General features: G+C 35.9%; 1 protein-coding gene across 14 annotated transcripts in view; it reads right to left on the bottom strand.

The window, feature by feature from the left end:
• LOC141395239 (CUGBP Elav-like family member 1-B) overlaps positions 1–16,254 on the bottom strand; it is a 569,810-nt gene that overhangs the window by 433,826 nt on the left and 119,730 nt on the right. For all 14 annotated transcript variants that reach the window (XM_073970819.1, XM_073970825.1, XM_073970829.1 and 11 more), the window contains one exon: positions 4,544–4,881. In XM_073970819.1, the coding sequence (XP_073826920.1) occupies positions 4,544–4,881 (338 nt within the window). The remainder of the gene's footprint in view (positions 1–4,543; positions 4,882–16,254) is intronic.

The raw sequence follows: 16,254 nt of genomic DNA, 5'->3' as shown, positions 1-16,254 counted from the left end.
GACCCTTATAGGTTCATGGGAGCTAGACTTAAACTCGGATATACATGTTTTTTTGCCAGTATGTTTCCTATCTTCTCGGAAATCAAAATTCAAACTAGCAACCAATTCGGTAGAAAAATGACATAAAAATCTTAAATCGGATGGTACCCTTATATGGGGGTTATGCCAAGATGTGGACCTACACTGTCGTATTTTTTTGCAAGGGATGTTTTGTAACTGTTATAAAATATTGTACCCCTAGCGACGACTAAATACAAATTTTGAGTTATTTCGGTTGAATAATGTGGCCAAAACTTTAAAAATATAGAAAAACGAGAGTGCCGTTCTATGGGGACTGTGTCAAAACGTCGACCAACGCAGACTAGATCTCACATCTAAGTCATTTCAGTTGAATAATGGGGTACCGTGCGAATACCGTTCTATGAGGACTTTACGAAAACGTAGGATAGTTTATGCCCCCATCGAAGACTAAATAAAACATTTCATGACACAACCTTCGAAATATCGAAAATTTTGACGTGTGACGTGCGTGTGACGTGTTTGAAAACGAATCCTAAAAAATTGTGAAAATCGGACCGATTTAAGGTATTTTGGGCCCTATATAGCTATAACGAAATCTGATTCTATTTTCAGAATTTTGTGTAGGATTCGTCTTTTAGCACAACAATGAACTGTTAAAAATGTTCATCGATTGGACCATAAATGCGGATTTTGGAGAATTTTCTTGAAAATGTATAGGGCAAAGGGGCCTATACAAATTACTATGGAAACAAAGATCCCTCTGGTGGGAACGGTTAACGTTAACCGATCGCCATAAAATTTCATATATAAGGTTTTTGTGTGATATTGAGGCCACAACCTTCAAAATATTGAACATCCGTACGTACCGTTCTACCGCAGCTATATGTAGACTTGGGCATATACCGATGAAATTCAGGTGGAAAGTTTTGTATCCCCAATTAAGACTAAGTGCCAAATTTCAGTCATTTCGTTTGTCGGATATAGAGGGCATACTCTTAAAAATTCTGAAAATCGGAAGGTAACCTTCAACGGAGTCTATATGAAAATTATGATGATAATTCTCATTTGAATTATTGTATACCCTCATCGAAGACAAATTTTCAAATTTCGTCCATTTTGGTTTGATAATTGCGCTGAAACCTTCAAAATACCGAAAATCGAGAGTGACCGATATGAAGACCTCAACCGATACCAAGAATTCTCTTTTGTAAAGAATACTAAATCCCAAATGTCCGTGGAATATTGAGGCTGCAACCAAGTTCAAAATATCGAAAATCGCAAGACAGTAAATAGCAAACTTAAGACACTTCCTGAAACGGATCAACCGATTTAGTCCAAACTATGCATTTCGTAATATTTGTCCGCACCGACATTTATTTCAGTCTACTTCTATTGGAACATCGATTACAAAAGTTCGCAATTTTTCAATTAAATGGTGCTCGCGATAACTATCCGAGGTAAAACCGATTTCATCCAAACATTGCACTTTGTTATATTTCTTCCAGACATAGATTAGTTTTGAACAAAGACTATATCGGTCCACTTCTTCGGGTACCTACATATGTATATATGTTCTCACAAACATCCACGAAGGGACAAGTGACACTTCTCTCATATCAACGAGTGCACCCCGATATGGGATCTACTTTTTACAGGCGACCCCGGACTGCGTGCACCACTCGTTTTGCATGACCGAAAAACTCAGGAAATGTCGCCATCTTTACACTTAGGGGGATTTTTGCCACCATTGCAATTGTGATGCTGCATGGCCTGGGAATCGAAACCGCATCACAACCCAGCAAACTTTGTATCCATTAGTAATTATGTAACCCATTACAAAGTAATGTCAACAAGCTACTTTCCGCATACCAGTAAGCTGAGAAATAAAAAAATGTTTGTACGCGTGGCACAGTGTGTAGTGTGTTCTGCTACCAAGCAGAAGTTCGCATGATCAAATCCAACAGTGAGTTAAATAAAATGAAAATATGAAGTGTGTTAAAATCGAAAACAAATTTCACCTCAACTATTCTTAAAATAGAACATATGTTTTTATACGCTCCACCATCATATGGAGGGTATAATTGAATTTGTCGTTCCGTTTGTAATACAGCGAAATATTCATCGGAGACCCTATAAAGTATAAATGTATATATATTCTTGATCAGCGTGAAATCGACATAACCATGTCCGTCTGTCCGCCCGTTTGTTAAAATCGAGATATAGCGCGCAATTTTTAGATAGAGGTTTATAATTTGGTATAGAAGTTTCTAGTTCTCCTAGGATGTTTGGTATTGCAAATGGGCTATATCGGTCCACATTTTGATATAGCCCCCATAGAACGGTACCGCCCAATTTTCGATATTTTGAAGGTTTAGCTTCATTATCATAGCGAAATTACTGAAATTTTGTATTAGTCTTCGTTGGGGGTATAAAACTTCCCCCCAGATTTTGTAGGTATAAGTCCACGCCTTCGTATTGCCCTCATAGAACGTACCTCCCGATTTTCGGTGTTTTGAAGGTTGTGGCCTCAATATTCCCTAGAAATGGCTGAAATTGGGTATTTAGTCTTCGTTCGGGGTATGAAACATTCCCCCAGAAATTTGTCGGTACAGGTCCACGCCTTCATATAGCCCTCATAGAACGTACCTCCCGATTTTTCGTATTTTGAAGGTTGTGTCCACAATAATCCACCGAAATAGCTGCAATTTGTTATTTGGTCTTTATTTGGGGTATTAAACGTTCCATATGAAATTTGTCGGTAGAGGTCTACGCCTTAGTATAACCCTCATAGAGCGGTACCTCCCTATTGCCGGTATTTTGATGGTTGTGGCCTCAATATTCCACCGAAATGGCTGAAATTTCTGTATTTACTCTTCTTTCCATCTGAAACTTGTCGGTATAGGTCCACGCATTCATATAGCCACCATAGAACGGTACCTCTTGATTTTCGGTATTTTAAAGGTTGTGCCCACAGCAACCCACCGAAATGGCTGAAATTTGGTATTTAGTCTTTGTTGGAGGTAAATGCCTTTCTGACTGAAATTCGTCGTATATGTCCATGTTTCGATATAGCCCCCATAGAACAGTACCTTCCGATTTCCGCAGTTCTGAAAGTTGTGACGTCAATTGAAATTTTTTATCTAGTCTTTCATGGGGTTATAAAACATTCCAGAAGAGAATTATCAGTATAGGTCCGCGGTTTCCTATATCCCCCATAGAGGCGTACCTCTTGATATTCCGCCTTTTTAAGGTTTTGCCGAAATATCGGAAATTTGGTATTTAGTCTTCTTTGAGTCTAAAAACTTTCCGCCAGAAATTTGTAGGTATAGATCGACGTTTCGATATAGCCCCCATTGAACGGTACCTCCCGAATTTCGATATTTTGAAGGTTATCCACATTGTTTTACCGAACTTTCTCATATTTGGTATTTAGCCTTCTTCATATACGAAAGGAAACTAATTGTTCCATTTTACTTCAATACAACTCGTGGTGGAGGGTATAACAAGTTCAGCCTGGCCGTTCTTACTTGTTTATTTTATTTTGCTCTCTGTTGGATTTGATCATGCGAACTTCTAATTTGTAGCTGAACACACTACACACTCGGTCAGGCGTACGAACATTAAGGGCTTTTTTAACCGCTGACATTTGTTTTTTGTTTTGCCATAAAAAGCTCGGGTACCGACGGTGAGCATTGAACACACAACTCTAGGATTTGTTGTTGGACACACACGCTCTGTGCCACCGTACTCAGAACTTAGTAAGGATTAATATTAGTCATTTTGGTTTAAATTACCTTGTAATGGGTTACATAATGACGTACGGATCCGAATTTTTACTGCGGACTCCCAAAGTTAGATCCAGGGGCTCAATTATAAATTATAAAATTATAAAGGAAATATTTTTCATTTCAAATTTTCATTGAACAAGAAACCAGCCCCAGTTCAACATTTTTGTGCTTTAATCGAGTTTAAGGCCACTTCTCGATTTTAGTTTTGTATTGTTTTTACATAAACTGAAGGTATATTACTGGCAGTAATTTTTTTGTTTTGTTTTATGTGTTTTGCATTGCAGATTACTGTAGGTAAAATTGTCCCCAAGGATAATGAGCCTGACACAGGGGTAGTCTTTGACACACTATCTTCACTTTAAATATTCTAATTTGTGTAGAGCTTATTTTACCGACGGAGACAAGGAATGGACCCAGGGGCCGTTAGTGGTAATTTTTAGATATTTTTTATATATTTTTCTCGAAAAGTTTCAATTTTGTTGATTGGGCTCCCCGAAGTGGTTTCGTTATGCATTTCTGGCTATGTCCCTTCCTTGAGATTAACTTTATTCCCTTTTATTTCCAAACCAAGGAAATTTCACAACTTTTTCATTCAAAATCTCTGAGATACACTCAATCACTATCATGTTAAACAGTGGAACAAATTTATCTATATATATTTAAAAATAAATAGTTCTTAAAGGTATATAAAATTACATTGCTTTAAAATTTAATCACAATTTGATTTTACTTACCTCTGCTCATCATGGTCACCTTGTCACGCAATACATTCAGCGTATGAACGCGTCCATATTGTTCAAAGAGGGCACGTAATTTTGTTTCATCCCATGCCTTTGGAACTTGACCGACAAACATTTTTATCGTATCCGGATCCGGTTGGTCTTTAGAAAATTCATCAGTGGTGGTGGCCGATGGCATCTCTGAACATTCCATTGGTGTAAATGGTACCAAAGCTAAACTGTCATTAGTTGTTGATTCCGATTTTGAATCAATATTTTCAGTATTTGTATGGACATCATCGTTACTGCTACCGCCGCCAATGGTGCTGCCAGTCGATAAATTGGTGGTGATACTGTTGAAGAAGAAAAATAAACAAAAACAAAACAAATTTTATTATCTTTATGCAAACAGCAACAAAAAATCAATTAGTTTTTGCAACCGTCCGCCTCCACCTAAATGATTGCCTCACTCACTCACTCACTCACTCCCCTTTGCTTGTTTCTTTTCCCAATGACCATCTATGGCGACCTATTTTATTTTTCTATACATATTCTACACCGGTTATGCCGGAAACCCCCTTCGGCTGACAATAACATACATTTGTAAAGCCATGGAATTTGACCGACCAACACCAATGTGCCTCCATGTCCGTGTGTAACTTCATTAAACTTTCCCCGGAAACTCAATTTTGTGTTCAATGTTTTGGTATGTTATTATGCTCCGTTGTTGGTTCAACTCTAACGAATGGGATTTGTTTATCACTAGGCGGATGGGTATGAGGCGAGGGTAGGATTTTTATGATTTTGTGCTCAACAAAAACAACAACTGAAGCTAATTCACAGCTACAAGAATTCTGATTTCACATCATTACATTGTAAATTGTTTATAAATTTTCGCTATTGCTTTGCTCATTGTTTTCTGTCGGACTTTCTGTGCAAATACATATGTAATGCTCGACATAGATACATACGCTCAAATTCGCACAACATTAGATTCACACAACAAATTTGTACAATTTATTGAAATACAGATTAGATTAGATTTCCCATAACAATTGCTGAATATTTATACCTTTTTAATGTAATCCCAATAGAAAATGCTGGTGGATTGCTCTATGGGCGAACATGGAATACAACATCTGTTATATTTCGGCCAGAAATCCAGGTAGGTTGGGAGAAAAGTTAACCTTAAGTTAAAGGTGCAAAATATTAATTCATTTTTTTAATTTTTTGTGACAATTAAAAATAACAAAGAAAATTGAAATTAAATTTTCAGTATCCTGTATTTGAAAATTATGCCTGTAGTGCGATTCAGTAAATTTTTTAAGTAACGAACCGACATCGGTATTTAACAAAAATATTCGGTTGAATTAACGATTGTGCTATTCTGTAACTTTATGTTACCGATTGTAGAAATCGTTAACTCATAACGAAGAATATCGATGGAAAGACAAATTGTCAAATATTATTATTAAATATTATTTTAAAAAAAATACCAGCATAAAATGACAGTAAAAGAAGTGAAAAACAGTCCAGTTTCCACAGTTAAAAGCTCTCCAACTATGGCTGTACCAAAACAAAAACAATAACAGGAGTGGTGAACCATAAGTAACAAAATACATTTTTGAAGTTTTCAGCGTAAATTTTTAAGTATTTTTGGGGTTGGTATCATTAACCCGCTTAAAGCCACTGGTCGTTTGAACGCCACAAAACAAATAATACACAGATATTACGCTTCCAAGTTTTCGGCATTTTTAAAAGAAGGCCCGATTACAGGAAAGCTATGCATACGTTTTAGAAAAAAATATTTGTTAAAAAATGCTTAAGAGGCCTCAAGATATAATTTTTATATAAAATTTGAGGTTTCACACAAAAAAATTCTCGGCGCTAAGTGGGTTAAGTGTGGGATTAATTAATTCTCTGACAAACGCAATCAATATAATTTATACTAAAACAACAAGTAAAAAAGTATCAGTCGGCTTTGCGGACAGAGACATATCCTCAGCCTATTTGAATTGAAACTGTTGAACTTTTGTGGAGGAGGTACCCTAAGGTACATCCATTTTAGAAGTTAAACTAAATTTGGACAAAACATTGGGAGATCCAAAGTTTGGACCAAATTTGTTCAAGATATATCCAGCATACCATTTAAGAGACATTTTTTAAATATCCGGGGGAAATACCGGAAGTTGTGGACCGGTATTGCTTATCTTCGAACTGAAAGTATGACAAAATGTGAGGAAGACCACATTTTGGACCAGATTGGGAGAGTTATATTGCTTTCCAGCCACTACATATGGTGTCATAGTGGTTTTTTAACACCTTTCGGGCTGTTTTCTTACGAAGTATGGAATTGCCCCTGAAAAACTTTTACCGTCGTAAGGCAGCGTCGAGGCAGCGAATGCGAGTTGTTTCAAAAAATCAAAGTGATTCGACAGCAGGTCTTAAAGTTAACTTATCCGTAATCTTGTGTGATAGGTACCCGAAGGAGTGGACAAACATAGTCCATATTCGAATATGATCTATATCTGGTAGATATAATAGGATGTGTAAAGTATGGACCAAATCGGTCACTCCCCTCAAGAATTACCGTACGAACAATTTTTCCGAACAGTTTTGAACTTTTGTGGGGGAACTTAAACTATGTTGGGACAAAATATTACGAAGGCCAAATTTTGGACCGAATCGGGAGATCCGTTCGAGAGTTATCGTGCGCTCCAAAAAAAGTCATTGGACTTTTTGGCATCTTTCAGGCTATTTTCTCAGGAAGTATGGACTTGCGCCTAATAAGACATGTAACGTCGTAAGCGGGGCAGTGAATACAAGTTGCTACAATAAATATGCTAAACTGAACTTTTCCGAAACTTTGTGTCGCAGGTACCCGAAGAAGTGGACCGATTGAGTCCATACTAGAACCTCATCGAAGTCTGGCAAAAATTTCGAGATGGTAAAGTAGGGTTCAAGAGTTATAGTGCGCACAAATTTTCCGAACATTTCCGAACTTTTGTGGGGGAGTTACGACAGACGGACGGACATGCTAAATCGACTCCAAATTGCCACAAACGTATTTCGTCCAAATATACTTGGGATCTAAAAACATTGTTTTGATGAGGCACATTTTGCCCGTATGAAAGTGTAGCATAATGCTGAGGGTATAAAAACTTAATTCAATACAAATTGAGCTGGATTTTTGAACATTCGGAATATTATGGAGATAATATGGAGAATAAAAGTATTCCGTTGTAGAAAAGATCACAAGGCCTACTAAAAACTGCGAGAGCTTTATGAAGGAGTAGACCTAAATATTAGGACCGTGAGTTCCCCAATTCTCAGGAAGTATTGGCTCCCCCAGGTTAACAAAATATATATTATTGTTACAATCATAATGACTACGCCCATTTAGAATTTTAACGTGATCCCAAAAGTGATCTAAAGTTCTAAACTTTTGCTGAGGAGGTACCTGAAAGAATAGACCCATATAGTCCATCTTGAAAGTAGGTGTAATTGGGAGTCATTCCTTTCGATAGCTATCTTGCCAACCAGCCACTTTTTTGGTAATTTTTGTGATGGAGCTATCGGAAGCTGCAATCAAGTACATCTTGGAACCGGGTTTAAGTTTAAGACAGATGCAAAGTTGTCTACGTGTTTGGAACCTCCTTGAGCTTAAAATTAACACTAGATTCAAGTTGAAGGTAAAATCCCGGCTATTTTATCGTGTTACCTTTGCAAAAGCCTCCGTGTACGGCATTCATACTGTACCTAGACAGCAGCCTCGGGATAGGCTCGTAGATATTGAGGTTCTCGCTTATGCCTTTGTATCACTCTCTCCAAATCATGAAGATATTTTGCCAGCTCTAATTCTGTTAGGTTTGAAAATTCTACCACTGCTTAGCGCTAACATTTGCATACCACACTCGCGTAGCTTACCTCAGACCGGAATATTTATTTATAAGAAGTCAGCAAAGTTTCTTTGTCAGCACCACAGTTGCTTTCGGCCAGCGACTTCCTACTTCTGATCTTGTCACAAATAGCCGGTCTTGCGCGAACGACATACACATGCTGTTGTACGTTACACACAATATCATGGGGGATTTAGTGGTCGGAAATAAGGCACCATTGACCAATAAGTTCAGGGGAGCCTCATTTAAGCCGGTCAGATAGGGAACAGTATGGCAGTGGATTTAGCGGCGGATATATTCATATTCCTTAGATGGCAGAACTGCAATAAGACGGGTTTGTAGACATTTAACCTATAACATATCGTCGGTGTCATGCTTAAGTGTTCCATACGCCATTTGCCTGTTTTGAGATAATTGCATTTTAATGTTTTGCGTCACAACTGTGTGGGGCTGGGTAAAGCAAATATTTACATTTTTTACATTTACATTTTTTACATTTTTTACATTTAGAGGAATATAAAAGTTATAGAGATTTTTTTAAAAAAATAATTTTTGTCAATTTGTTCCATATCCGCACTTATGACACAAATGTGAAATATTGTAAATCACATGGAACAAACTGACAAACAAATTTTCCATCTTTGCCTCAATAAATTAAATACTTCTAAATCGAAAATTAAAATTCTGATTTTTGAAATGTGTTTTTAAACTTGTAAGTTTTTAAAATATTAATTTTATAACTGAAGGAAGTTGATGTTTTCCCGTCGAGGCGTGGATATCTCGGAAACTAGAGCAGAGAAAGCCGACTAGAAATTCAAAAAGAGCATACCGGAAAACCCTAGATACCACCTCTATCTCAAAAAGTCAAAAATGGCGTAGGGAACACTTAAGCATGACACTGACGATATGTCGCCGACGATAAGATCCGATGCCAAGATCGTATAATCATTCGCATACATTACGATCTCTCGTCTGGAGGTTTTCGAATTTCATAGAAGTAGAGATTAAACAGATTCGGAAATATCACCCTGTTTTGGGGAACTCCCTGCTTCAATCTAGGAGCCTTAGACATCTTATTTCCTAATTCTGCGTGCCACCCAAGCGATCTTTGTTTCCATAATAATTTGTATGGATCCAAAGATGCATTTTCACGAAAATTCTCTAACGGCAGCAATTATGGTCACATCGAAATTTGTGAAAATCGGATCGATGGGACCACAGTTGCGACCTATAAAGAACGTTCGTGAAAATGCACCTTTGGCCACATACAAATTACTACCCTATTCTTATTAGTTCAATCGTAAGGGACCAGTGTGACCATTTTAGAACTTTTGCAGCTAAATTTAGCATTATTTTTTTGTATTTAGCCGTAATTTTTTATTTAGCATATAGCATTTTTTTAGCGTTTTTCAATTACACTGTGAACACAAATTTTGCGACAGAGATAATTCCTTTTGGAGATGAAATCCTTTGGTGAGTATATTAAGAACCCCGAAGGACAGATCCGCCGTAAGTCGAACTTTTCGTCCTTTTTTTAAGAACCGCTATAAAAGTGCCACAAGATGACGTTTTTCAGCTTCGAAATGTTCTGCAAAAATGTCGCTCAGAAAATTCTAGGTACAGCTCTCTTTGAAACGCGACAAAATCGATTAGTTGGATTTTGTCGCGTTTCCGTGGTCGTTTTGTGCATTTACTCTGTTTTTGTTCAGAAAAAGACTATATTTTGTTTTTTGTAACGCTGCACAGTGGTCCCACTTGTATGGAAAAGAGTGCCAAAAATAGTTCTAATCGAGTTACCGCCTCCAAAAATATTGATTATAGGTACACGTTTAGGTATTTTGTTCTGAGTGAACCAAATACCTCCATGCAAAAAATGGTCAATATCGGCCTACGTTTAGGTATAGCCCCATATAAACGTACCTCCCGATTTTCGAAATTTTGACGATTTTACCCATATTTTCCAACCGATTTGGCTGTAATATTGCATTTTGAGTTGTGAATGTGCAAAATACCTCCTTGCAAAAAATGTTCAGTATAGGTCCAAGTTTAGGTATAGCTCACATATAAACGTACCTCCCGATTTTCGGAATTTTGACGATTTTACAGGTGTGGTATAAGGGCAAAAACATAGCGGGTTGCAGATAAGGGCAGCTGGACTTTTTTTACTGGAGACTTTTCCCTGCAATCTAAAAAATTTCGACACTCACTAATGCTCACAACATTAGTAAAACTCAACATAAATTAATAGTAATTATATTAAAAATAGCAGAAAAAGTAATTTATAAAGAATTTATTTTCAATGAAGTTAGAAAACGTATTATGAATTTGTTTTTTTCGTAAAGACATTGTCAATGTCACCTATAAGTTTCATTTTGAAAATTGTACATTTAACTCTCCATTTTTTTTTAATTTTCCTCATAACCTACGAATGCTTTGCGGATGTATTTTTCGTTTTTAAGGCCTCACATACAAATCACAACTTCTTCGACTTAACTTGATGTTAAAAATTTGATATGTTTAGAGAATATTTATTTTAATCGCAATAAAATTTGTCGCCATCCATTTTGTACTCAATTTTCGATGGAGAAGTTTTTAACTATTGCAAACTTTAAATACCAAATGACATCCAATTTTGCCCGAAAATGTAAATAAAAACTTACAAAAACTAAGACCGATGGTGCCCAAAAATTGGGCATGTGTCCGTGATTTATGGTGAAGAAGTTGTTTAACCACTTTGAATCCAAATGATAACCAAATAACTTAAATCAGCGGTAGCTTTTTATGGGACCTGTTCCAAAACCTTGACCTATGCCCACAATTTCTAATGGAGGATCTGTCTGTACCGTTTTTTAGGGGCTGTATCAAAACATGGACCGATATAGTCCATCTTCGAAGTTGACCAAAATTCAGTGTCCTATCTTAATTTTTGTGGACGCTAATGTGATTACCACAGACGGACAGACATGCATAGATCGACTTAGAATTTTACTCATATATACTTTATAGGATCGCAAATGATTACTTCAATGCGCTACAAACGGATAAAAAAAAACTTAATATACCTTCTATACTGTGGTTAAATTATATATTTATCGGCTTACAGTGACTTCAAAAAATTGCTTAAAAATTAAAATAGAAATTTGAAAATCATTGTGTGGGTGAGGTTTTTTTTGTTTAAATTACACTGTGCAACAAACTGGAGCTCAAAGTCTGGGGGGTGGAAAATTCCTATTGGAGATGAAAGCCCTTGGTGAGTATATACAGAACCCCGAAGGACAGATTCGCTGTGAGTCGAACTTTCGCAATATGGCGTGATGAAGTTTTTGCTAGAGACCCTGTAAGCCAACAGGAATTAGCGTTATATCTTTGTTCACTGTTGCTTTAGCTTATTTTTGAGATGACATGTCTTCAGTCAAATCGAATGAGGATTATTTTCGACCTTCTAACTCCCTTCCTTCAATGTCATTTTCGTCCTTTATTTTAAGAGCCGCTATAAAAGTACCACAAGATGACGTTTTTCAGCTTCGAAATGTTCTGCAAAAATGTCGGCCAGAAAATTTTAGGTACGGCTCTCATTGACAACAAATCGATTTTGTCGAATTTTCGTGGTCGTTTTGTGCATTTACACTGTTTTTGTTCAGAAAAAGACTATATTTTGTTTTTTGTATATTCGTCACAGAACATACAAAAACACAAAGCACAGTTTTTTCTGAGCAAACAGGAGTAAATGCACAAAACGACCAAAATCGATTTGTTGTCAATGAGAGCCGTACCTAAAATTTTCTGGCCGACATTTTTGCAGAACATTTCGAAGCTGAAAAACGTCATCTTGTGGTACTTTTATAGCGGCTCTTAAAATAAAGGACGAAAAGGACATTGAAGGAAGGGAGTTAGAAGGTCGAAAATAATCCTCATTCGATTTGACTGAAGACATGTCATCTCAAAAATAAGCTAAAGCAACAGTGAACAAAGATATAACGCTAATTCCTGTTGGCTTACAGGGTCTCTAGCAAAAACTTCATCACGCCATATAGCGAAAGTTCGACTCACGGCGAATCTGTCCTTCGGGGTTCTGTATATACTCACCAGGGGCTTTGATCTCCAATTGGAATTTTCCACCCCCCAAAATTTCGGTTCACAGTGTTATCAGAAAGTGTATGAAAAGTATTAAATTCTGACAGACCCCTTCGGACATACTATAAATATGTGACCCCAAGTGTGTTTGGAAGAAATGTGTTTCAGTCAATTTGGAGTCGATTTAGCAATGTCCGTACGTCTGTCTGGCTGGTGAGCACGATAACTCGCGAACGGATGAACCAATTTGGTCCAAAATTTGGCTTTCGTAACTTAGTTTAAGTTCGAAGATGGGTTATTTCGGTCCACTCCTTCCGGTACCTCCCCCACAAAAGTTCGAAAATGTTCAGAAAATTTTTGCACACGATAACTCTTGAAGGGAGTAGCCGAATCACTTTGATTTGTACAAGTTTCATCAGGAGCAAGTCCACACTTTCTGAGAAAATAGCCTGAAAGGTGCAAAAAAACCCTATGACACCGTGTGTAATGGTTGGATCGCAAGATAACTCTCGAACGGATCCGCCGATTCGGTCCAAAATTTGACCTTCTCAATATTTTGTCCAAACATAGTTTAAGTTCGAACATAAGCCATGTCGGTCCACTCCTTCAGGTACCTCCCCAAAAAAGTTCAAAAATATTCGGAAAAATTGTTCGCACGATAACTTTACACATCCTAATATATCTACCAGATATAGATGAGGTTCGAGTATGGACTATATTTGTCCACTACTTCGGGTACCTAACACACAAAATTACGGATAAGTTCACTTTAAGACCAGGGCCCTATTCCACGAAACAACTTATCAACTTTTCATTTTGCACTTATCAATATTTTTGACAATGCTCAAAGTTAAGTGTTCCACAGAACCATTATTTTTTGATAAGTGATAAGTTGCTAATTATAAAGTGAGTTTGCTTACTTTTCAAAAAAAATGTAGCTCTTTTTTTGATTTCTGTTCCACAAACGTTATTTCTGCTAAGTGAAAAGTCGAACGGCAAAGCGCATTTTCCACAGAAAACTCTGCATTTTGATTTTGCAGATCAAATTTTGATAAGTTTGCCTTAAATTTGCGAGGTAAACGTTCTCTTTGCCAATGTACATTGTTAAAGCGAGATTTTGTTCGGAAATAGTGAAAACACGGTTATGACAAGAAATTGTAAAGATTTTTCCGAACTTCTACCCTCTGAATCAACCATCCTACTTCGAACTCTCACTACCAGTCAGTCTGTTGTAATCACGCTATCTTCAGAACGAGTTGAGATAGGGGGATGAAATGCTGTTCACACGTGTTTTAAATCAAGTTGGAAGTTGAGCTTTGTTATAGCCCCCATATAGCAGTGCCGTCGATTTCAGCTATTTTAAGGTTTTTAGCTACATTTTCAGAACGAATTGGTTATAATATGCTTCCAAAACTTACCGACATAGGCCCATCTTTTATTATAGCCCCCATATACCGCCCAATTTCAGCTACTTTGGGGTTATTAGCTACATTTCCAGGCCGAATTAGGTATAATTCGGTCAATCACCAAGAAACGTCTCCACAATAAATTATGGATATAGGTCTACGTTTTTTATAGGCCCCATATAGCAGTACCGTCCGATTTCAGCTATTTTAAGGTTTTTAGATAAATTTCTAGAACGAATTAGTTATAATTTGGCAAGTAACTTCTCCACTTTGTGGAGAAAGAAAACTAATTACTCCATGTCGAACATAACGCTTTTTACTTGTTTTATTTCGCTTAATTTTATTGTATTTGATTTTTTATTTGTATTTCCCTTCATTTTATTTTAGATTATTTTATTTCACTTAATTTTATTTTGTTTATTTTACTTTACTTTATTTATTTTTTAACTTTATTTTATTTCAATTTACTTTATTTCACTTAATTTTATTTTATATCACTTCATTTTATATTGTTTTATTTTTATTTATTTTTTATTTTATTTCATTTTATTTTTTATTTTATTTTAATTCATTTGATTTATTTTGATCTTATTTTAATTTATTTCATTTAATTATTATTTAATCTTTATTAAAATTATTTTATTTTTATTTCATATTAATTTATTTTTTTTTTTATTTAATTTTATTTAATTTCATTTTATTTTATTATATTTTATTAAATTTTATTTTATTTTATTTCAGTTTAATTTATTTAATTTTATTTTATTTACTTTTAATAATATCAGTTTCTTTTCATTTTTTCGCTCGTCTCAATTTTACATGTCTTATTTATTATTGCCAAGTAAAAAATAATGCAAAGATGATAAAACGTTCTGTGGAACAAATATCATTCACACTTTGCAAGAGAACTGAGAGACTTACCAATATGGCGGAAAAATTGAGCAAGAGAGCACAACAACTGTGCTAAAAGAAGAGTGATAGACAAATTTGCTAGGTGCAAGGGAAATTGAAAAGTAATTTTGTGGAACAAAAAAAGGTTATCACTTTTCAAAATAACTAGTTTTTGATAAGTGCAAAATGAAAAACGATAAGTTGTTTGTGGAATAGGGCCCTGCTCTCGACTCACTTTGATTTTTGTTGAAGCAACTTGCATTCTCTGCATCAATTACGATGGTTAATGTTTTTTCAGGGGCTAGTCCATACGTCTTGAGAAAACAGACCAAAAGATGAAAAAACCCCTATGGCACCATATCCACAACTTCCGGTACTTCACCCTAATATATAAAAAATGTCACTTAAATTGCATGCACGATATATCTTGATCAAATTTAGTCCAAACTTTGGATTTCCTAACATTTTGTCCAAATTTAGTTTAACTTCTAAAATGGAGGTACCTTAGGGTATTTCCCCACAGAAGTTCAACATTTGTGTCTAAGTGCAATTTAAGGACTGTTCGTCTCTGCAAGACTTTTGAACTTTTATCCTAATCCATATTTACGTCCACAAGTTCAAAAAAGTCCTCAAAATACTGAAAAGACCCTAAATACATTCGATCTGTCCGAAGATGAAAGTTTCAATTCACATAGGCTAAGGGTATATCTCTGTCGGCAAAGCCGACTGATTCGTTTTTACTTCTTGTTTGTAATGCATTGAAATAATCATTTAAAACCCTGTAAGGATATACATATATTCTTGATCAGGATAAATTTCTGAATCGACCTGTTACAGTTTTACTGAGTTTTTTCTAAACAAGCAGTAGGAAGTTTACAATTGCATAAAAATAGTAATAAAAATAAATTATAATAAGTGGAAATGGGGAACATGTTAAACAAGAAAAGGCCAAGTTTTGGTATAGTCCCCATATAACGGTACTTAGCGATTTTCGTTGTTTTGAGGATTTAACTGAACTAGCTCCAATTTGCCATTTAAGGTTCCTAGTTGTCGCAAAAATTCTACAACAAAAATGTCAAAAAACGATGTTTTAGTATAGCCCCCATATAACGGTACCTTCCGATTTATGGAGTTTAGCTACATTTGTTAACCGAACTAACTGTAATTTTGTAATTAAAATTCCCAGTGGTCAAAAAAACTTTGATATAGTCCTTAAATAAGGGTACTGCCCGATTAAATGTATTTTGGGTATCCGTGGTCATAAAATATTTTCACCTAAAATTGTGGAGAGGAAAGAAAACTAAAGTTTCCATTTTAGTTCAGATTTTTCACTTGTACTTGTTTCGATGTTGGTCCTTTTTTGGGTTAACTAAAAACATTTTGTCTTGCGATACTACCGCTTCATTTCTTTTGTTGTTAAATTCCGTACCCCTCCTACGTACGTACGTACGTACAC

The sequence above is a fragment of the Musca autumnalis genome, unplaced genomic scaffold (assembly GCF_047663935.1).
Source record: "Musca autumnalis isolate F117 unplaced genomic scaffold, ASM4766393v1 scaffold_2, whole genome shotgun sequence".
Classification (NCBI taxonomy): domain Eukaryota; kingdom Metazoa; phylum Arthropoda; class Insecta; order Diptera; family Muscidae; genus Musca; species Musca autumnalis.
Note: the sequence above shows the minus strand (reverse complement) of the source record. Positions and strands in the feature narration are given on the sequence as shown.